General features: G+C 43.2%; 1 protein-coding gene across 3 annotated transcripts in view; it reads left to right on the forward strand.

The window, feature by feature from the left end:
• The window catches only part of LOC118357999 (serine-rich coiled-coil domain-containing protein 1-like), a 104855-nt gene extending 92897 nt beyond the window's left edge, over positions 1-11958 (forward strand). Inside the window, exon 10 of one of the 3 annotated variants that reach the window (XM_035735339.2) lies at positions 7174-11958. In XM_035735339.2, coding sequence (XP_035591232.1) covers positions 7174-7746 — 573 coding nt within the window. In that variant the 3' untranslated portion in view covers positions 7747-11958. Of the gene's footprint in view, positions 1-1443; positions 1573-7173 lie in introns of those variants that run through there. The other 2 variants (XM_052478480.1, XM_052478481.1) reach the window with 2 other exon arrangements.
• Positions 11959-24653: the final 12695 nt, after the last annotated feature.

Consider the following 24653-nt stretch of genomic DNA (forward strand, 5'->3'; position numbering starts at 1 on the left):
TTTACAGATGGGCTGCAGCTCAGATAGCTGATGTTTAAAGTTAGTGAGGGAAATATAACTCTCCAGCTTCAGTTATTTTTGCAATTCGTTCCAGTCCAGAACTAGGTTCTGGAGGTGGTTGTTTTTTACCCTGGTACTTTTTGACCATGTACACAGGTACAAGATCTGTGTTTGCATGTCTGTACTCAAAGGTTCCGCAGGTGTGGTGAGCTTAGCAGTTTTATCCTACATACTCCACAACACCTGCACTTCTAGTGTTAACTGTTCCATTTTGTGGAGCTTGATGCTTGGGTCCATTGTGGACATGAACAACCCTTCCTGCCAATATCAGGGTGTAGGGTGAAGTTGCCTCTAGACCCTGATCTTGGGTCTTTTTCATTTATTTTTATTTAACCTTTTATTTAACTAGACAAGTCGGTTAAGAACAAATTCTTATTTACAATGACGGCCTACTCCGGCAAACCCGGGCAACGTAGTGCCTATTGTGTGCCGCCCTATAGGACCCTCAATCACGGCCGAATGTGATACAGCCTGGATTCGAACCAGGTACTATAGTGACACCTCGGGAGCCCAACGTTTGTGATATTCCTCACTAATGGTTAAGGTTAGGATTGGGGAAAGGGAAGCAGTCTGGTTGGTGTGATCATCAACTGAGGAGTTTGTCATTGTGCAGTTTCACACCTGCCAGAAAAACAACCAGCCAATGGGTTGAGTAGTAGGTCAATGCACTGATCTGGGTGCAGCCCTAAGTGAAGCACTGCCATGACACAATAGGAAAATGACAGTTTGCTCAACAAGTCTCAAGAGACAACTGTTCTCATAGCTCTTGTCCAGGGCGTTAAGCGTGTTTTCTTTACTAACATTTACTTAGAGTAACATGCTAAGGCCCTGGACCAGAGCTACTGTTGTCACCAACCACCATCCTGTGGCCTTTTACAACTTTGTATTTTATTATCATCGGTGTCCATTCTATTTATTTCTCAAAATGGTATAGCAAACTTGCCAACCTTTTGTCTGTCTTCTATCTAAAACTTGTCTAGGCTATGTCTCACTGTTACAGGTTGTGTGTGTGTGTGTGTGTGTGTGTGTGTGTGTGTGTGTGTGTGTGTGTGTGTGTGTGTGTGTGTGTGGTACAATATATTCTGTTGGAACTCTTGTCAACACAGTGTCGTGTACATCCAGTCAGTCTTTTTTGACACATGAGTGGGTAGCTAGCTAGCTGCACTCCCTCTCTCCTCTCGCTGGTTGTTTTTGAACAGGAGTAAAGAGCAGTCAAGCATCGCAGCTGCTTTCTGGATGTGACACATTGGCAGCTGCAACATTGTTATCAGACTCCAAAGACATCTGCCATACTATTTGATGGAAATTCCATTTATGAGTGGCTTTTCTTCTCCTCGCCTCTTTTTTTTCTCCTCTTGATATTTTTTCTTATTGTTTATCCAGGTCCTGTGCTGTCGGGGAGAACAAGATGGGCCCAGTAAAGTATCTTATCGGCTGCAGAGCTGACAGCTGCGTGAGTGGTGCTGCAGTAGGTGCCGGGTAGCTTTGATGTACATGGAGCTTTGCCTCCCATCATCTTTGCGCTCCATCAGTCCTCATCATTGTGCTACCGGCTCCATGCACTCCTACTGCTCCAACTTCCAGACCTCTCTCTCTTTCTGCCTCACCTCTAAACACGTGATGTCACCAACTGGAGGAGCCTTCCTCTTCTCGCTTCCTCTTGTAAACGTTGCTCTCCTTACAGTCCTAGGGCTCAATTAAATCAAGTCCGCATTACGTTACTGTATTCACGCAGTAGCTCTGCTCCACCCTTTAGTGTCCACCCTGAGATTGGAAGGTTGGGGTTTGATCGCCGGCAAAGTCATACCATAAACTCTTTAAATGGGACCCGAAGCCTCTCTTTTTGGCAGGCAGCATTAAGGAAATGGACTAGGGTTAAGGCCCTGCGATAGACAAGCATCGTTGTACATCAACCTGCAAAGAAAATAAATAGACTTGGTTTTGGGTACTGTAAAACTCTACGGCTACCATGTAGTCTCCTGTAGAAGTGACACTGTAAACATTGCTGAAGACATGGTGGACCAGTGACGGACAGTGAGGTGACATAGGGCAGGCTGCAAGCCGCCTCTGTCAGGACCAATGATCGTCTGTTTCTCCCCTGGCTGTCACACCTTATTCTACTCTGTCTACACTTGTGTCTGGGAACGCTTAGTTGCGTAATCACTACAGAGATCAAGGACACTGATTGTACCGCAGCTGGCTCAAGCCTCTGCACCGTGAGTTCTCTCTTCATTTGTTGTACAATACCGAGAGACAGGCACGACAAAAGCCAGAACTCTCGACAGTCCTTTAATACAATGTTTTCAGTTTGTTTTACTAATAATAATAATAATAAGTTTTACTAGTTCATTGTGTGTTGATCTGGAAAACTGCTTTTAGTTGTGGGTGGAAAAGGGGCAGTTCATGTCCATCCATTTTGCAGGGTTTTTCAAGCGAGGGGTGGGTGGGGCGCGCGTCAAATGTGACTCATTCTTTTGAGCTTCTCACTGTCTTTTCTGCTCTTTGTCGCAGAGTGTCCCATGTGGTGTGTCCCAATGCACAAGCCTTAAGATATCTGGTTTTAGGGAACACATGAATGACTGCTGGGCCCAGCTGGTCTGTGGCATCAGTGTTTTCCACTTCATAAATTTCCTACACTTGTTTTAATTTAAAGAATATGGAACATTAACAAATATTTCTGCAGAGGCGCACACGTTGAATATGCTAGAACTTACTCTTCCTCTGCCAACAAAATTAGTAACAAACAGAAAATCAGACGACCCCATAGTAGAATAGTTTACGTATTTACCTAGTCAGCTTGTTGTGCAAGATAAATATTCCTCTCGAGGCACATTCAAGTTACGAGTGCCAATAGGGGAGAAACGGTCATTTTGACAAGTAGTCAATGCACACCAATTCTTAATGCAATCGTGGGGAAAACACTTTTGACAGCAGATTTGATGGCATTTGTTAAGAGGGGGATCCCAGCTTTCCAGTGCTACCGTGTTTATTTCGAGCGTGGTTTGGGCGCAGCAGAGCTCTTAAAGGGGCGATGTTGTTTTTAAAGGGCAATGACTTACTTTTCTCGATCAAATAATTCCTAATTATCATTTTTGATTAATTATTAATACATAATGAAACAGATTAGAACCTTCAAACTCTAATGATACTTATATGGTTTTATTACAGATACTTATATAGGCCTACTGATTTGATTGGAGTGTCGACAATGGAGTATTCAACTGCTGATTACTGTGTAGCAAAGCCCATGTTTAACACCTGCTTCATTCTTCATGACTAATAAAAGGAAGCTGGTGGAAGTTAGACTCTTGCAGGATTCTTCAAAAAGAAATCTGTAGGTCAGTTGCTAAACAAGTATTTTATAAATAAATGACACTTAATTGTCAACAATAATGTTTTCAAGTACACTGATCAAAAACAAAAATATGAACGCATCATGTAAAGTGTTGGTTTCATGAGCTGAATTAAAAGATAATAGAAATGTTCAATATGCTCAAAAAACCTATTTATCAAAAATGTTGGACACACTTTTGTTTACATACCTGTTAGTGAGCATTTCTCCTTTGCCCAGATAACCCATCTACCTGAGAGGTGTGGCATATCAAGAAGCATGATCATTACACAGGTGTACTTTGTGCCGGGGACAATAAAAGGCCACTCTAAAATGTGCAATTTTGTCTCACAACACAATGCCAGAGATGTCTCAAGTTTTGAGGAAATGTGCAATTGACATGCTGACATCTCACAACCGCAGACCACGTGTAACCACACCAGCCCAAGTTCTCCACATCTGGCTTTTTCACCTGCAGGATCGTCTGAGACCAGCCACCCAGAAAGCTGATGAAACTGTGGGTTTGCACAAACAAAAGAATTTCTGCACAAACTGTCAGAAACCGTCTCAAGGAAGCTCATCTGCGTGCTCGTCATCCTCACCAGGGTCTTGACCTGACTGCAGTTTGGCATTGCAACAGACTTCAGTAGGCAAATGCTCACCTAAAGATGGCCACTGACACGCTGCAGAAGTGTGCTCTTCACAGATGAATCCCGGTTTCAACTGTACCGGGCAGATTGCAGACAGCGTGTATGGCGTTGTGTGGGCGAGTGGTTTGCTGAGGTCAACATTGTGAACTGAGTGCCCCATGGTGGTGGTGAGGTTATGGTATGGTGGCTGCATCATGTTTTGGGTATGCTTGTAATTGTTAAGGACTGGGGAGTTTTTCAGGATACAAAATAAACGGAATAAAGCTAAGCAGAGGAAAACCCGGTTCAGTCTGCTTGACACCAGACACCGGGTGCCTCAGTCGAGTAGTGAATTTCAAGCACAGATTCAACCACAAAGACCTGGGAGACAAATTCACCTTTCAGCAGGACAATAACCCAAAACACAAGGTCAAATATAAACTGGAGTTGCTTACCAATACGACATTGAATATTCCTGAGTGGCCTAACTTGAAAATGGATGTCTATCAATGATCAACAACCAACTTGACAGCTTGAAGAATTTTTTTAATAATAATATGCAAATATTGTACAATCCAGGTGTGCAAAGCTCTTAGACTTAATCAGAAATAATTACAGCTGTAATCGCTGTCAAAGGTGATTCTAACATGTATTGACTCAGGGGTGTGAATACTCATGTACATGAGATATTTATGTATTTAGTTTTCAATAAATCTGCAAAAAAAAATCTAAAAACATGTTTTTACTTGCCATTATGGTTTATTGTGTGTAAAATCTATTTAATCTGTTTTGAAATCAGGCTGTAACACAGAAAAATGTAGATGGAATTACGTCAAGGTGTATGAATACTTTCTGAACGCACTGTAGGTCAAGGCATAGACGATATCCAAAACAACAATACATTTCATTCATACATTTTCTGATATAAATACTATGCATGCCAGTCTCTCTTAGCTAGGAGTTGAGGAAAGACTGACTGCATCACTTCTTCTTTTTTATAAGAAACATTAACGCGTTGAAAATCCCAAATTGTTTGCATAGTCAACTTACACACAGCTCTGATACACACACTCACCCCACCAGACATGCCACCAGGGGTCTTTTCACAGTCCCCAGAACAATTTTAAGAAAGCGTACAGTATTATATCAAGTCCTTATTGCATTGAACTTCCTTCCATCTCATATTGCTCAAATAAACAGCAAACCTGTTTTTTTTTTTTTAATGGTTAAAGCAACACCTCACGGCACAACGCCTCCCCTATAGTTTGTGTGTATGCATTGTATGTACATGTAGTTCTGTCCTTGAGCTGTTCTTGTCTATTAATGTTCTGTATTATGTCATTCTGTGTTATGTTTCATGTTCTGTGTGGACCCCAGGAAGAGTAGCTGCTGCTTTTGCAACAGCTAATGGGGATCCTAATTAAATGCCAAAATACCAAACTCATTAAAGTATTCAAGAATTTAGCTGTGTATTTCGGGTGGCATCAAGGCAGAATGTTCCAGAGGCCACCAACATGTAATATTTCCCCCGGGGGGCGGCATGCCTCCAGACCCCACTAGACAGTTTGGGACAGCTACTTTTTCCCTAAATGGCTGGCTACTCCATGTACTTAAGGAAAACACTGGATTAGTATCACTGACAGTTCTGTATTGTGCTGCTGTATCTCTGACTGTGTTCAGTCAAACTGAGACCAAAGACTGACTGTGTTCTGACTGTGTTCTGGGGAGCTGTTTCGCCTGTGTGCCATCGTAGTGTGTGTGTGTGTGGGCGTGCTGTGCTGTGGCGGGCTCGACCAGGGGAGAATAGTGATGACATTGTGTTGCGTCTCCACTTCTGCATATAATCAGCTGGAGGGATTTTAGCAACCCCCCCATTTGCAGGTTAGCATTTTTCCGTCATGAATTTTGTTCTGGAGGCAGCTCTGCAGAGTGGTAACTAACTGGCACAGCCAGAAAGTCATCAAATCAGGCGTTAAACCTAACCTTAACCACACTGCAAACCCTAATGCCTAACCAAAACCTTAAAGTAAGACCAAAAAGGTAATTTTTGTTTTCCAAAATGTGTTCAATATAGCCAATCTTGACTTTGCAGCTGGCCTGTCGAAGAAGAAATCGCTCAGTTCTGCCTCCGGGAGAAGACTCATGACAAAAAAACGTCAACCTGCTCCACTCTTTGGCTACACCTGCACTCCTCTGCTCTCTACCATCCCTGTCCAAACAACATGCCTGGAGAAACACACAGTTACATACACACAACCCTTTTTACTCAACTGAATTTGTATTTTCAACATCAGTTCAAACATCTCACAATATCTGCAGGAATGATTGTACAAATTATTATTTTGTAAGTAGATGTCGCTGGCAATTTGAATGTCAGGATAAAGAAATGGTTCTTTCGCCTCTTATTTTTGTGTCCATTTTATGTGGAGATGAAATGATAGTGCTACTTCTGCCTAACTAATGATGTGAACAAACATGAAGCGCTAACGCTCCGTTCCTCCATCCCGATAAGCCCGTTCTGTTTCCCTGGTATTACATTGTGCTATATTACATTGTGCGAGCGAGCATGTTGGATTCAATTTCCATTTGCACCTCGAAAGTTATTGCATTAGCTTTGCTCCTTGTAATTATATTGCCCTGCTCATAGATTTGTTTCAAACATTGTAAGTCATTTTCTTTACTTTTTGGCTGTCGACTCGGTTCATTTCCTATGTACCCTCCCGTCGACTCAGATTGGGTTTATTTAGTCAAACATTTTCCGGAGTGTCTGTTTTGGATTTGTCAATGCCGACCGCGTTCATGCATTTCCTTGTTGCGTGGTTATAGTGTAGCGTTGTGTAGTGAAGTAACAGAGCCGTGTTGCATAAGAGAGGCTGTATTGTGTGACCAGGAACAGGTGTCTTTCTCCTTGGTGCCATGCTTGAGTTGTGTGCCACCTCCCCACACTGTGCTGGAGAGACTGAGTCTGCTTCTTGTTCTCCTTCTTTACAGAGCAAGGTTCCAGTTGATCAAGAAACAATTAGACAAAGCTCCGGGAACAACGCCTTGTCAAAATGTCACTGCAGTTCACCAGCTACGTTGGTGTTTGTATTTTGTTCACTTTTGTCTTTTCTCTCTCTCCCTTTTTCTCTTGCTCTTTCTCTCATTTCGCAGACCATCCATCCAAGCCGAGCAACAAGCCAAAACAGTACCAGCACAAGAGACAGAAGGGTGGCCCGGTCTCTCAACGTGGACCAATATAGCCGTGAGGTGGCTGAGCGCTCAACTACCAGTGACGTGCGCCACTGCCCAGCCCCAACCCAAACCCCGCCCCCACCCCTTTCCTCCAGTGGGCCCGTGGGAGGCAGGGACCCTTCAGGGGCCCCCAGGAGACCAGAAGAGGCTCTGTCCTCATCATCAGAGGCAGGGGCTCTCAGGAAAAGTGAATACCCAAACAGCCAGATCCCCCGGGCGATGGGGGTGGGGGGCAGCAGCTCCAGCCTTCAGAGTCGAGACAGCCCCTGCCGAAGCTGCCTCTCCTCAGACAGCGAGAGAGCCCCCGTGCCGAGCCCCTGCCAGCCTCCTCCTCCCTCCTCCACCACCACCACCTCTTCCTCCTTCACGGGCCGCCTAGGCCAGCCCCCCAGAGGGCCTTTGTCCCTGCACATGTATAGCCGCAAGAACGTCTTCCTGCAGCACTCACTCCACACTGCTGAACTGCAGGCCTTGGTCCAGCATAACGGCTGAGGCGCAGGCCGCACACACACAAACACACACACACACACACACACACACCTTTCACTTTTCCCATGTACCCTAAACATATCATTGAATGGACACATCACCGTCTGAATCATGGAAGTGAAGGTAATCTCTGGAATTTATACAACAATCAGTGTCATAACTCCCAAGCATCTTCCCTTCACCTCAAATCCAACCCATTTCTTTCATCTCATTCTCTCAACCCTAGCTCCTCCTGATCAGAGTTTGCTATGACAGACACTTTAAAACTATCTTGATCACATCATTGGGACATTTGCTTCTCTTCTTAAACACGTATTTTGTGTTACACTGTCATCCAACCAGACCTCCAAACAGTACCTCGGTAGGTACATGTCTATATGCGTTTCTTTGGTTCTGTGCATTTGACCATTTTGACATTTTATATTATTGTAGAAGGCTGATAGATGTGCTCACTTGAACACACACCAGTCAGTCAGCCTGCCTGCTAGCATTAACAAAGCACTCGTCCATCTATCACATTAGATTAGCACTGAATGTTGAGCGTTTGCTTAGAGGTGCTAATGTCCACACATGCGTGAAAACACACACGCGTGCCATAGGGAATTAACTAATGTGAGAGTTGTAGTTACATTAGCAAAGCTGAACATGACCAAACCATGCTGCTCATTGCACTGACAATGTGACCAACATAAACTACATGCCCAAAAGTATGTGGACACCTGCTAGTTGAATATCTCATTTCAAAATCATTGCCATTTAATATGGAGTTGGTCCCCCTTTTGATGCTATAACAGCCTCCACTCTTCTGGGAAAGCTTTCCACTAGATGTTGGAACATTGCTGCGCAAACTTGCTTCCATTCAGCCGCGAGTATTAGTGAGGTCAGGCTCTGATTTTGGGCGATTCGGCCTGGCTCGCAGTCGTTGTTCCAATTTATCACAAAGGTGTTTGACTGGGTTTAGGTCGGGCTCTTTGCTGGCCTGTCAAGTTCTTCCACACCGATCTCGACATACCATTCTGTATGGACCTTGCTTTGTGCCCGAGGGCAATGGCTGAAACAGGAAATTGCCTTCCCAAAACTGCTGCCACAAAGTTGGAAGCACATCTAGAATGTCATTGTATTCTTTAGCATTAAGATTTCCCTTCGCTTTAACCCTAGCCCGAAAACATTAGAAGCAGCCCCAGAACATTATACCTCTTCCACCAAACTTTACAGTTGGCACTATGCATTGGGGCAGGTAGCGTTCTCCTGGCATCCAACAAACACAGATTTGTCCATCGGACTTACAGAGGGTGAGGAGTTTATCCAACATTCATCACTCCAGAGAACAAGTTTCCACTGCTCCAAGCTTTTTGTTTAAATATTTGTATTTTATTTATCAAGGCAAGTCAGTTAAGAACAAATCCTTATTTACAATGACGGCCTAGGAACAGTGGGTTAACTACCTTGTTCAGGGGCAGAACAACAGATGTTTACCTTGTCAGTTTGGGGATTCGATCTAGCAACCTTTCGGTTACTGGTCCAACGCTCTAACCACTAGGCTCCCTGCCGCCCCAACACTCCTGCCGGTGCTTGGCATTGCACATGGTGATTTTGTAGACTTGTATGCGGCTGCTTGTCCATGGAAACCCATTTCACAAAGTTCCAGACAAACGTTACTTCCAGAGGCCGTTTGGCACTCAGTAGTGAGTGTTGCAACCGTGTACAGACGATTTTTACGCACTACGCGCTTCAGCACTACTCCGGTCCCATTCTGTGAGCTTGTGTACCATACCACTTCGCAGCTGAGTCGTTGTTGCTCCGAGACGTTTCCACTTCACAACAACAGCACTTACAGTTGACAGGGGCAGCTCTAGCAGGGCAGACATTTGACACACTGACTTGTTGGAACGGTGAAAGTCACAGAGCGTTGAAAGTCACTGCGCTCTTCAGTGAGGCCATTCTTCTGCCAAAGTTTGTCTATGGAGATTGCATGGCCGTGTGCTCTATTTTATACACCTTTCAGCTACGGGTTTGGCTGAAATAGCCGAATCCACTCATTTTGAAGGAGTGTCCACATACTTTTGTATATATCATGTATGTGCATCCTCTTTGTATCGCCAAATCCTGCAGTCAAAAATCCCAACTCAGATTTTTACACACACAGACAAGACCATTTTAGGGAGTTTCATTCATTACAGGTCCAATGCAGCTATTTTTATTTCAATATCAAATCATTTCTGGGTAACAATTAAGTACCTTGTGATTGTATGCAATTAAAATGGTCAAAATGAAACGAAAATGGCTTTTTAGCAAAGAGCAATTTCTCAAGCTACGTCTGAGTTGGGAGGTGAAAACTAGCTGTTATTGGCAGAGATGTTTGTAACTTTTTTTTATTGGTCTATTAACTAATTTACCGCCTGGTGATGCCACCAGGTAGATCAAAACTCCATCCCACCCAAAACAGGCAAATTTCAGGCAGTGTTTTCAAACAGCTCTTACACTGAAAGGGCATTATCATCTTTTTCACTATTTCCGAGTATTATTCCAGCCTCGTAGTGTGGAAATATATATAAAATACAGGAAAACACGTTTTTGACTTTCACGGGGCCTTTAACCTTTTAGTAATTGCATGCTTTTATCATTGTAGACACACATATTTTGTACAGTGAAATTGTGTCGGTCAAAAATGTATTTTACAGTCTCATAAGTTTAATAAGAACAGACATGTCTGTCTGCATTTGACACTTTTTATAAGTGGATATCAGAAACTGGTTGTTACATCAGGGCCTGTATTCATAAAGTGTCTCAGAATAGGTCTGATCTAGGATTTTTTTTGTCTTTAAGAACCTCATGAATATGAAGACTTGGATAGGAGGTTCCTGATCCTAGATCAGCATCTTACTCCGAGACGCATTTACAACGGAGTATTGTATGAGAATAGAACCCTATCCTTGTACTGTCACTAATTTAAGCTAATGGGTATTGTTCAAGGGACCGCATTTAATAAGTAAGTAATCATGTTTGTAGAACACCATCATGATAGCAATGTTGACGATACATGAGGATACTTGTCTTTCGAGATGCGTTTACAAAAACGGTCATGAGCTGTAATGGTAAAGTATATAGTAGTATACAGTTGTCAGTAGAGTCTTGCGGGAGAAAGCCTGTCTGTCTGTCGTCACTGTAAGCAGCAGAAAGTGGTACAGAATGCACCATTATAGTTGGAGTGGAAGCAAGGACTCGTAGAGGTGAAGGAAACCCTGAAGAAATGCAGCTTTACCCCCCGCGGTCCAGCTCCACTCCCTCAGGTCTACTGCTCCACTTTATTTCCCTCCTTTTCTCGCTCTCTGTTTCTTTCTCCTTCACTCTCGTCCTCTGCTCTCCCTCTCTCAGCCTACATACACGAGCCCTGAATTCTCACACCCAGAGAGCGCGGCATGGAGGAGGGCGTGTATTCAGTGTGCTATCTATCCTGTCATTAGCTGGGCTCGTTGTATCACATGACTACAACGAGGGCTAGTGGAAGAAGCCAGCTGCCCTAACCCATGATGACGTCTTGCCAAACACAGCCAGCACACCAGCTTTTATCCCCCAAGCGTTTGACCCCCGATTCAACTGTATATGTTTGATACGGACCTTCTCAGCTTCTTTATTGCAATTTTGCGATATGTCAACATACTGTTCTTAGAACAAAGATTGGGATTAAAAAGGGGAATTCGTATTATAAAGGCATAGTTAAAAGGATAAAGTTGCGTGTTTTGAGTTTTGAACAATCGCGTAAGCAACTGAAGAACAAGGATGTATTCTTGTAGTGGACAGAACAAGAGTCTCATTAACTCACGATTCTTAACTGACCATACAGTAGAGGACACTTCGTTCACTTTTAGCTCACCTATTTGTTAGCTTTATTTGATGTTTTGTGAGATTGGATCACAAAGACTTGTGTCACCATTTTTATAAAGAACATGACTGTAATTATGCACTGGTGATGTGACGTTATATACTGTATATTGTACATAGATACAACCTTTCAATATTAATTTAAGTCGATTAAGGTTATTTAAAAATATATATATACAGGGTTCACAATGTAGAGAAATTTGAGATTTTAAAAACTGTTAAGTGTTATAAAATCGAACTGGAATTTCTCTCAACCACAATCGTTGTTGATTACATGTTTTACCGACTAATTTTCATTGTATTATTTGCTCCTATTAAAACATAAGAAGTGTGCGGTGTTGTCTTTGGTGGTATTGAACCAACCTTCTTCAATTTGTTTCATTTGGGTGTTGGGTTATTACTAATTATGCTTGGATAACTTTGTTTCCGCATGGTTGACTGCTACTGTTTTCATTATATTTGAAGAAACTCTCCATTAGCTCTGGAGATGTCTACCTGGCTATGACAGAGAAGTGGAGGAGAAACGCCTTCATAAAACACCTCAACCAATCAATCTGTTGATTAACACTGTGTTCATACAGTGTACGTCGCAGAACTCCTTAAAAATAATTCCATGAAGAGCCAACGTGATTCATGTAAGAGAGGCATGCTGGTTCTACATAGCACATTTCAATCTGAACGTTTCACCACTGAATGCGACCCAGGTTTGTCTGGTAGTTTATTAACATTTACATATAGTCGGGTCAAAAATAGTTGGCACCCATGATAAAGATGAGTAAAAAGATTCAAATAATACTTCTACTGAGCAATGTCATGTGTGTAGAATGACACAATGTCATGTGTATATCTAAAGACCTGCATCACTATACTGAGTGATTTGCTGTTTCGACAAGGATGTATTTGGGTGTTTTTGGAGCTTTTTTTTTTTTTTTTTCAGGGCCCCATACGACATAAAGATGAGGATGTCATTTGCTGTTTGGGGTAAGTTTATAAAAAAAAATACATTAAATCACAAAAAAAGGTGTCTGGACCGTTATATAAAGTTCCATTTACATACAAAATTGAGATTTGTTTGTAAAAATTAGACAACTAAAAGATTTGCAACATAAAAATATTGTTTCATTTACATTGTGTAATTTATTGACAGTCCAAAACGATCTCCAGAGATAGGCTATCCAAAGTCAAGCATCTTTGCCACGGTAGTGTACCAGCTGGCTGAAGCTAATTGGTGAAATCATTTGGCTGACTCTTCCCCCATGCGGACACCCGCATCAAACCACACCCTGAAACCAACTTACGTTTGAATTCCGTCATGGCTTATAGCATTTCTTAATAAACCAAACCTGAAACGGGGCCAAGTGCAGTCACCCTTTACCAAGGGAAGCAAAACAGCCCCATAACATCAAAGACCAACAACCATAAATTACATCAGTTGAGGTTATTTTCTGAAAATGCATCCTTCTTTTGACCAGACCATACCATGTTTTCATGTCACCAGACCATACCACCAGCTCCAATCCAAGTGCCTATGTCGTTTAGCAAACTCCAGGCTTTTACATTTCTTGGTTGCTCTCAATAAAGGCTTAATTTCTGGCAAACCTTTCAAAGAGCCTATTGACATGATGGTGGCCTCTAATTATAGAATTGGATAAGATGTGGCCAAGTTCTGTAATTCTCAAGTTTTGTCCCTTGGATTTTACAGTGAACAAAAATATAAATGAGCACACGGTTGTACATATCGATCCAGAGCATCCCAACCATGCTCAATAGGTTACATGTCTGGTGAATATACAAGCCATTGAAGAACTGGGACATTTTCAGCTTCTAGGAATTGTGTACAGATCCTTGTGACATCGGGCTGTGCATTATCATGCTGAAACATGAGGTGATGGCGGCGAATGAATGTCACGACAATGGGCCTCAGGATCTCGCTACAGTTGAAACCTGGAGTTGAAACCAGGAGTCCTCTGTGAAGAGCACACTTCTCCAGCGTGCCAGTGACCATTGAAGGTGAGCTATTGTCCACTGAAGTCGGTTACGATGCCAAACTGCAGTCAGTTCAAGAACCTGGTGAGGACGGGGAGCATGCAGATCAGCTTTTCTAACAGTTTATGCAGAAATTCTTCGGTTTTGCAAACCCACAGTTTCATCAGCTGTCCGGGTGGCTGGCCTTGGACGGTCCCGCAGGTGAAGAAGCCGGATGTGGGGATCCTGGGCTGGCGTGATTACACTTGGTCTGCAGTTGTGAGGCTGGTTGGACATACTACAAAGTTCTCTAAAACAAAGTTGGAAGCAGCTTATGTTAGAGAAATTAACATTAAATTATCTGGCAACAGCTCTGGTGGACATTCCTGCAGTCAGCATACAAATTGCACTCTCCCTCAAAACTTGAGACATCTGTGGCATTATGTTGTGTGACAAAACTGCACAAGGTGCACCTGTGTCATGAGAATGCTTTTTAATCAGCTTTTTGATATGCCACACTTGTCAGATAGATAGATTGTCTTGGCAAAGGAGAAATTCTCACTAACAGGGATGTAAACAAATTTGTGCACAAAATTTGATAGAAATAAGCTTTTTGTGCGTTATGGAAGATTTTGGGGAGTTTGGATGACTGAAGTGCCAAAAGTAAACTACCTGTTACTCAGGCCCAGAAGTTAGGATATGGATATTTATGGATATAATGTAGTATTGGATAGAAAACACTCTAAAGTTTCTAAAACTGTTAAAATAATGTCTGTGGGTTTAACAGAACTGATATGGCAGGCGAAAATCCGAGGAGAATCCATCCAGATTGTTATGTTGTTGTTGAGGTCACCACTCATTGAAATGGCTGTCTATGGGAAAATCGAAGGCATACCTCCCAGATTGCAGTTCCTAGGGCTTCCACTAGTTGTCAACCGTCTTTAGAAAGAATTTCAGGGTTGCTTTTTGAAAAATGAGATAGAATTTGAAGTTTTTCAAAGTGGCTCCCGTTTTGACCGTAGTATTGTGGCGCTTGGATGAGAGCGCGCACTTCGTTATTTATCTCCGGTAATGAACATACTATACTCCGTCTTAAATTCTATTGTTTATTTACATATTAGGGTACCTGGGGATTGATTAGAAACGTTGTTTGACTTGTTTAGACAAAGTGTATTGGTAACTTTTGGGATTCCTTTGTCTGCATGTTGAACAACTGAAACGGGTGGATGACTGAATGAAGCGCGCCAACTAAACTTACTTTTTTGGGATCTAAAGAAGGACTTTATCGAACAAAACGGCCATTTGTTATGTAGCTGGGACTCTTGGGATTGCAAACAGAGGAAGATCTTCAAAGGTAAGTGATTTATTTTATCGCCATTTCTGACTTTCGTGACCCCTCTGCTTGTTCGGAAAATGTTTGTAATGCTTTTGTATGCGGGGCGTTGTCCTCAGATAATCACATGGTATGCTTTCGCTTAAAGCCTTTTTGAAATCTGACAAAGCGGCTGGATCAACAAGAAGTTAAGCTTTTAAGCGATGTATGACAGTTGTATTTTCATGAATGTTTAATATTACGTATTTTGAATTTTGTTCTCTGCAATTTCACCGGATGTTGTCGAGGTAGGGCGCTAAGCGGCACGCCTAGCCCAAATAGGTTTTCATTGTTGCCCTAATAGTGGTAAGTGGTCTATTTCATATTTCAGCTATTTTTTGTACCCATTGCCTGATTTATGACAATCAACAACAATTTAAAATCAAATCAAACTTTATTTGTCACATGCGCCGAATACAACAAGTTTATGCTTACTTAGAAGCCCTTAACCAACAGTGCAGTTCAAGAAGAGTTAAGAAAATATTTACGAAATAAACTAAACTAAAAAATAATAAAAAGTAACACAATAACAATAACGAGGCTACATACAGGGGGTACCGGTACCGAGTCAGTGTGCAGGGGTACAGGTTAGTTGAGGTAATTTGTACATGTAGGTAGGGGTGAAGTGACTATGCATAGATAATAAACAGCAAGTAGCAGCAGTGTATTAAACAAATGGAGGGGTGGGATGTCAATGTAAATAGTCCGGTGGCCATTTGACTCATTGTTCAGTAGTCTTATGGCTTGGGGGTAGAAGCTGTTAAGGAGCCTTTTGGTCCAAGACTATGGCTTGGGTGACTGGAGTCTCTGACAATTTGGATGGCAGGAAGCTTGGCCCGATTGATGTAATGGAACGTAAACACTACCCTCTATATAGCGCCTTATGGTCAGACGCCGAGCAGTTTCCATACCAGGTGGTGATGCAACCGGTTAGGATGCTCTCGATTTTGTCTCTTTGATTGTGAGCTCTTTGCCTTTTTCAATGTTTGTGGATGACAAAGTGATTCTACTTGCGTGTTACCCCATTTATATACCCCAGTGAAACAGGAAGCCATGGAAGGCATAATACAGTGACTTGTGAAAGTATTCACCCCCTTGGCATTTTTCCAATTTTATTGCCTTACAACCTAGAATTAAGATTTGTATCATTTGATTTACACAACATGCCTACCACTTTGAAGATGCAAAATCTTTTTTATTGTGAAACAAACAAGAAGACAAAAAAACGGAGAACTTGAGCGTGCGTAACTATTCAACCCCCCAAAGTCAATACTTTGTAGAGCCACCTTTCGCAGCAATTACAGTTGCAAGTCTCTTAGGGTATGGCTCTATAAGCTTGGCACATCTAGCCACTGGAATTTTTGCCCATTCTTCAAGGCAAAACTGCTCCAGCTCCTTCAAGTTGGATGGGTTCCTCTGGTGTACAGCAATCTTTAAGTCATACCACAGATTCTCAATTGGATTGAGGTATGGGATTTGACTAGGCCATTCCAAGACATTTAAATGTTTCCCCTTGAACCACTCTAGTGTTGCTTTAGCAGTATGCTTAGGGTCATTGTCCTGCTGGAAGGTGAACCTCCGTCCCAGTCTCACATTTCTGGAAGACTGAAACAGGTTTCCCTCAATAATTTCCCTGTGTTTAGCGCCATCATTCCTTCAATTCTGACCAGTTTCCCAGTCCCTGCCAATGAAAATGTCCCCACAGCATGTTCTTGGGGCGATGAGAGGTGTTGGATTTGCACCAGACGTAGTGTTTTCCTTGATGGTCAAAAAGCTACATTTTAGTCTCATCTGACCAGAGTATCTTCTCCCATATGTTTGTGGAATCTCCCACATGCCTTTTGGCGAACATCAAATGTGTTGTTTTTTTCTTTAAGCAATGGATTTCTTTCTGGCCACTCTTCCATAAAGCCCAGTTCTGTGGAGTGTACAGCTTAAAGTGTTCCTATGGACAGATACTCCATTCTCCACTGTGGAGCTTTGCAGCTCCTTCAGGGTTGTCTTTGGTCTCTTTGTTGCCGTTCTGATTAATGCCCTCCTTGCCTGGTCCGTAAGTTTTGGTGGGTGGCCCTCTCTTGGCAGATTTGTTGTGGTGCCATGTCCTTTACATTTTTTAATAATTGATTTAATGGTGCTCTGTGGGATGTTCAAAGTTTTGGATATTTTTTTATAACCCAACCTTGGTCTGTACTTCTCCACAACTTTGTCCCTGACCTGTTTGGAGAGCTCCTTGGTCTTCATGGTGCCACTTGCTTAGTGGTGTTGCAGACTCTGGTGCCTTTCAGAACAGGTGTATATATATACTGAGATCAAGTAACAGATAATTTTGAGACTTAGATTGCACACAGGTGGACTTCTGAAGGTAATTGGTTTCCCAGATCATATTTAGGGGCTTCTTGGCAAAGGGGGTGAGTACATATGCGTGCACCACTTTTCAGTTTTAATTTTTTTAGAATTTTTTGAAACAAGTCATTTCTTTCATTTCACTTCACCGATTTGGACTATTTGGTGTATGTCCATTACATTAAATCCAAATAAAAATTTAAATTACAGGTTGTAATGCAACAAAATAGGAAAAAAACGCCAAGCAGATGTACACTTAATCCATAAACTGGGATTAACTTAAAAAGGTAGAATGTTAAAGAAAGGTTTAATTTAGTTTTATTTTATTTCTAAGAATCTTTAGGGTTGCCAATCATTTTGACACTTAGCTTTTTTAGAAACAGAAATATGACTTTGATCTTTCTCTGAGCAATTGTATTATTGTAACAGTATAACTTTAGACCGATCGCCCATACCCGGGCGCTGACCAGGGACCCTCTGCACATATCAACAACAGTCACCCATGAAGCATCGTGACACATCGCTCCACAAAAGCCGCGGCCCTTGCAGAGCAAGAGGAACCACTACTTCAAGGTCTCAGTGCAAGTGACGTCACCGATTGAAACGCTATTTAGCGAGCACCACCGCTAACTAGCTAGCCGTTACACTCACCCCCCTTTTGACCTCCTCCTTTTCCGCAGCAACCAGTGATCCGGGTCAACAGCATCAATGTAACAGTATAACTTTAGACCGTCCCCTCCTCACCGATTGAAACACTATTTAGCGCGCACCACCGCTAACTAGCTAGCCGTTTCACATCCGTTACATTAGTATAAAATAAAACAATTCAATTGTTGCATACAATATAGCTCAGTATTTCAATTGTAATTATTAAATTCATGTTATACATTATTTTTGGTTTGTCTTTCGTCATCAAATCAAGCTTTATTTAAACAGCACATTTCAGACATGGACATGTCTGACATGTGCATCACTGGAAAAAACGAATTAAAACTATGAAAATAAAAACAAATGTACCACACACATAAACTACACAACAAACATAAAAGGACAAAAACAAAAGAATAATAATAAAAATTGAACGACTAAAATAAGTAAAAGCAAAGCTAAAAATATGTTTTATAATCTATTTTAAATATGTCCACAGTTTCGTCCCCCCTCAGGTTATCTGGCAAGCCATTCATGAGGCAGTGTTCATAATAACTCAAGGCTGCCTCTCCATGCCTCTTGGTCCTAGGCTTTGGGATAGTTAAAAGGCCAGTGCCAGAGGACCTGAGGGACCTATTGGGTACATAACTTAAAAGCATGTATGACATGTATTGGGGTGCACAATCATGGATTCATTTAAAAACCAATAGAATAATCTTCAAATAAATTTGAAAACTCACAGGCAGCCAGTGCAGAGACCTTAAAACCAGTGTAATGTGTGCTCTCTGTCTGGTCTTGGTCAGTACCCGTGCTGCAGCATTCTGTATGTTTTGCAGTTGACCAATGACTTTCTTGGGTAGACCAGACAGGAGCGTATTATAGTAGTCAAGCCTGCTTTTATAATCAAAGCATGGATGAAATTGAGTTCAGAATCTAAAATAACACCTAGGTTTTTTTTTTAAGGGTGTCAATAATTGTGGACTTGTCAGTATAGATAAGGACAACAGTTGGGCTTTTGAGCTCCCTTTATCACTGTTGAGTGTCAGTACAGTGTACGGACCCTCCCTGGCTTACAGCCATTTCTGACCCATTGATCGATGTCACTAACATGTTTTGAAGCCCAGCCGCTTGAATATCTCTGTCACGCTGTCGTTTGTCACAATCAGAGTGGGCGTGGATCCATCTCTCTGCTCTAACCTGCCTGTCACCCCTTCTTATTGCATTGCCACTTGTTTATTACTAACAGCTCAGATGCCTGTAAGTGAACCACAGTGTCTTCCCTACTCTGTAAGCCTCTCAAAGTTATCTCTCTCTTTCTCTCTCTCTCTCTCAAGGCTCCCTGGCATGCTTTTCACTTCTCTCATCTCCTTTTCATCCTTAACTAGTTTTAGGCCTAAAAGGAGGCCAGGGCTAAACTTGAAAACGCCATCCGCGTCACAGGGAATTAAGAGTTCCTTGTGAATAAAAGCAGCAAAGGCACCGCAAAGATAAATGGGAATGTTGACTTTGACGGAGGCGGCCATTGAAATAAAGAAACCTTTTGTTGATGCTCATCTCTGCCACTGTGAAATTGTGTGCCACTTTGGTATATATCTCACCGACGCTCTGAAGTCTGGGTTTGGGCTGTGCTGTTTCTGGTAGGCGAATCTGTATGGTTCGTGCTGTCAGAGTAGCAGGTTTTTGATTGTAATTTCAATGAAGCGCTGTCAACATTGAATCTGTCATCCTTCTTACGTCTTATTGGAAAAGGACCATAATAATTCAATCAAACCTGGTTGCATCCCAAGGTTCTCTCTGTAAAAAAATATATATTTATATATATGTTTAAGTAATCTATAATAATTTATTCTATAATCATTTGATCCCGTTATTCATCCTATATATCAACATAAATATTATATTCACCTGCTCAGTAGATGCTTCAACACCATACTGTTTTCAAATGACATTAAATTCATAGCATATCCCTCTTGTCATTACTGTGTTAGCAACCCGGGGCACTCAAATTAGTATGATATGTTACTTTTGGTATGGTATTCTTTTTTTTGTGTGGATATCCATCATCCATTTCGTATGATGTTACAAATTGCAATTCGTACAATATGTTGTGAATTTTTTTTAACAAATTATATCTTACTACTTCCAATTTGTTAATGGCTAAGGTTAGCTAGGGGGGTAGGTTAGGGGTTAAGGTTAAGGGAAGGGTTATCTAGCATGCTAAGTGGTTGCAAAGTAGCTAAAATGTTGTCCGTAATGAGTTTCGAACATGCAACCTTTGGGGTGTTAGACGTTCTCAAACAGTTGATAATTAGCTAAATGGTAAAGGTGTCCGTGATTGGAACACGCAACCTATTCAACCCATCCACCCCAACCATCTATCCTACTTTTGTTTTTGGCTTATTAAGTAACCTTCTGTCTTATGTAACCATACCAAACCTAACATATCATACTTATTTGACTGTCCTGATTTTACTATGTTACGTCTCGTGTTAGAGGTTTCTGATATACAATAATCAGTGGATAAGCCGCCGTTTTCAGAAGACAATCAGCCCTAACCCATCCAGTGGTAGTGGACCTCTGTGGCTCAGTTGGTAGAACATGGCGCTTGGATTGTGGGTTCGATTCTGGTTGGGTCCACGCATATGAAAAGTGTATGTACACATGACTGATTGTAAGTCACTTTGGAGAGAAGCATCTGCTAAGTGGCATACTGTATATTACATATTATTGTATTAGATGTGGCAGTAGTTTCACATATCCATAAGAAGAGAGATGTGACACACTTTGAGAAGATGTCTTTCCAGACACATGTAGCCTTAGATCCTAGTTTTAATCTCACTATCCAGGAACCGTGCCCACTGGTGTGCTTTAGTATGAGCCGCCCTCAGAGCTTCAGGCCACAGTTATCAGGGCGACAGGCTGTGCCAACGCCCCTCAAACCCAGGGAAGGTCAATGTGTGCCAAGTGACCATGGCCCGACACTCCCCTTGCCACCCTGTGGAGATGTCCGTCTCTCAGCTGGCCAACAGCGATGCCCTCTCGAGTTACCCCCAGAGAGACACGCTGGCACATGGAGATACCAGTGCCTGCCAAGGGGAGAGAGGCTTACACAGACTTAATGCAGACCACTGTGAAGGGAGAGGAAGAAGAAAGATAATTGGCAAACAAATGGGTAGGTGACGTTTTACATAAAGCAGTATAATGTTTATAAACACTAGTGGTATAAACCAAGAGACTGCGTAATTGTGTACTGTCATATAACATAGTATGAACCGCTGCCCTAAAGGGCCGTCAGTGTCAGGGTTTGAGAATTACTCCCAGCCTCTCTTCCCTGCTTGTATTATTATTGTCATCCAAAGGCACTTGTACTGCAGTAGCCCTGGCCATTTTTAGAGTACTGTGTGTGTAGTGTGTTTGCATGGAGGAGGGCAAACAGTCTTGTTGATCTAACAACATCAGATTGGAGTATCTGAGGCAATTCCCCAGAGATGAGGTTTGTGCCTCATGCACACCGGTTGCGTCAAACTGCATGCGTTCCAGCAGAAGAACAAGATGAGTCACAGCAGTTCAGATTGCCTCCCAATGAAATTAACAGACTTCTGCCGGAACGCATACAGTTTGATGCAACCAGTGTGTGCAAGTCTTGAGGCTGCCTGCCGCAGCTCTCGGGTGTAATATCCTTATCTCCCAGACTTCCATTCACACAGCCCTCTGCTACAGCAAAAGAAAGGGCACTACTTGTAATCGCAAATGAATACCCTTGTTATTCAAAGAGAAGAGAGAGCGAAAGCCCATTACCTCTTACGATTCCTTAAGAAAACAAAGATATTCATATACTCGATGCATAATAACGACGGCGGATCTTTATATGATAGCATGTTTCTGTAATTTAAATAAAATCCTAGCGATTGGGCGAGTGATGTGGATTGCAGCGCTGAGGCGGCTACAATTCCGTCAAGGGAGTACGTTGGTGACAGCAGGCTCATTTGCTCTGTGATTATTGTTGGGGTCTTTTTAGGGTGTGAGGGGAGGGGAAAGCCTGTTCCTGTCACCCTGCTCCTTGATTAAGCCAATTATACAGGCCAGAAGCATGGAGGCTGCTCTGTTTCAATCTGTCTTTGATATTGAATAATTCCCAAATGGCACCCTATTCCCTAAATAGTGCACTACTTTTGAACAGAGCGCTATGGGCCCTCCTCATTATCAAAACCAGACCTAAACACACTGGACAGATTATATAACACATTACAGTATATTTTAATCTAACTAGATCAGTTAAGAACAAATTCTTATTTACAATGATGGCCTAGGAACAGTGGGTTAACTGCCTTGTTCAGGGGCAGAACAACATATTTTTACCTTGCCAGTTTGGGGATTCGATCTAGCAACTTTTCAGTTACTGGCCCAACGCTCTAACCACAAGGCTACCTGCCGCCCTTATATGCACATGCCTTATCAACTGCATTGATAGGATGTTGCAGTCCCAAATTTTTACATCAAAACGTAATGCATTATACCTGCTGACTCCTGTGTTACATCTTTTTGGATGGGGGTGCCGTCGACAGGTAAGGGGTACTCCAGAGTATATTTCTCTGCTGGTACAGGAGTCTTTTTTATTTTATTTATATTGTGGCAGGTGGCAGGGAGAGGTGATGGGAGGGGTGATTGAAGGAAGGTATCTTGCAGCCTGCTGGCTCCAGCCCCGAGCCTTATATGGACTTCCTGCCCCAATGAGGCAAGCCGGTGGATTATTGAGCCATTGAGTACTTGGGAATAAAAGAGGAAGCGGGCTGCACAAAGAGGACCGAGAGGGAAACGCGTTTTATGGAGAGTGTGAGAAGCGGGATAATTCTCTGCACGATTACCCGTTGTGAACTGGTTGCTGGATTCCCCCCCTTTCCCACTGTGTGCAAATATCCCTAATAAATTCCCCATTTGCATTCTAGTTGTGCTCCATGTGCGTATTTGGTTATTGAACTTGGTAACGTGGACACCCCACACCCTTGAGCCTGCTACATATGGTGGAGAATGCGAGCAAAGCCAACCAAGCTCAATAACTAAACAGACTTGGAGCATAATGGAAGCATTGGTGAAACAGCTGGTGGAGGCGAACATAGCAACAGCCTATGTATCGGGAGCTGCTGGAGGAACAGCGTCAGCAGACCACTCTCCTGCGAGCTGAACTCAGCCAGCTGACAGCCGCCCATGCCGGCGTGGCTGCAGGCGCAGCAGTCTCTCGTCTCAAACCCAGTATGTTTATACTGAAACTGACAGAGACTGACGACATCGAGGCTTACCTCCAAGCCTTCGAGAGGATGGCGGCTAGGGAGAAATGGCCCCATGAGCAATGAGCCAGCCTGCATTACAAGGGGAAATTCTGTGCCGGTATGATTACACCCTGATGAGCAGGGCGCAAAGATTCCATGATTGGGCGTAAGATGCTACAGCGCCCCCCTCCCCCCAGATGACAAATGCATGGTCTGATTAGGCTGGCCAAGAGCTGGCTAACTGCTGAACCACTGACGATCACGAAAGTGGCCCATCTAGAAAATGGCCCATCTAGAAAGTGGTCATAGATACATTTCTACGCTCTCTCCCATTCTAAGCTAAAAAGTTAGCAAGTCAAGCTAACCCGCAGAGCACGGATCAGCTGGTGGAACTGGTGGAAGGTCAGCAGGTGGATTTGGAGGTGCTGCACAGTGGACAACCACGGAAGGCTGAACCCTCCACTTGCCCGAAGGAGTGAAAAAGGATGGAGGACCCTGCCTAGACCCCGGCCAAGGATGGAGGGACACCAAAAGCCAGCTCCCCGAGTAGACGCCCTGTCCTGAACCTGGACAGCAAGATGTGCTACGAATGTGGCTAGACGGGACACATCGCCTGGAACTGTCCAAACCGTGATGTCCCGATGCTTTCGGCCTCAGCCAGGGGTAGCCACCGGGCATCCCTGCGGCTTGCTGGTGACATGCTGGGTTAAGGAGAGTGGTCCTTCCCCTGTCACGCCGATAAGAGCCAAAGGAAAGGACACCACAACACTTTTTGTCTCCGGGAGTATGGTGACCCTGATCCGATCTGACTTCACGCAGTCCCCAAACCTGACTGACACAGTGGCCATACACAGTGATACCAAGGACTACCCTACCACACTCCTCCACCTACAGACCACAAAGGTACAACACACAGGGCCAGTGGGAGTCGTCTCAAACCTGCCAGGGCCGGTCCTTATCTGGAGGGATTGCCTGATGTTCCGCCAATTGTGGACCAGTATGTCCGGAACCGAGGGAACCAGGAGGGAGGATGAAGCCGGAGAAGCGGAAGGGATGCCAGAAGGAGTGTTGCCCGGATGTGTGGATTCCACGAAGTGGACCCCCAGGCATCAATAGAACATCTCTTTTTATCCCCCACTTTGCCTCCCTAGCCAGCCCCCTGACAGATCTGACCAGGAGTGGATGGCAGGTAGAGGTGAGGGGAGTGGTGATTGAAGGAAGATATCTTGCAGCTCGCTGGCTCCACCCCCAAGTCTTATATGGACTTCCTGCCACAACGAGGCAAGCCGGTGGATTATTGAGCCATTGAGAACTTGGGGATAAAAGAGGAAGCGGACTGCACAAAGAGGGAGAGGACCGAGAGGGAAACGCGTTTTATGGAAAGTGTGAAAATTATCTGAATGATTACCGGTCCTTCTGTAGCACAGTTGGTA

This window comes from Oncorhynchus keta, chromosome 25 (assembly GCF_023373465.1).
Source record: "Oncorhynchus keta strain PuntledgeMale-10-30-2019 chromosome 25, Oket_V2, whole genome shotgun sequence".
NCBI classification, from domain to species: domain Eukaryota; kingdom Metazoa; phylum Chordata; class Actinopteri; order Salmoniformes; family Salmonidae; genus Oncorhynchus; species Oncorhynchus keta.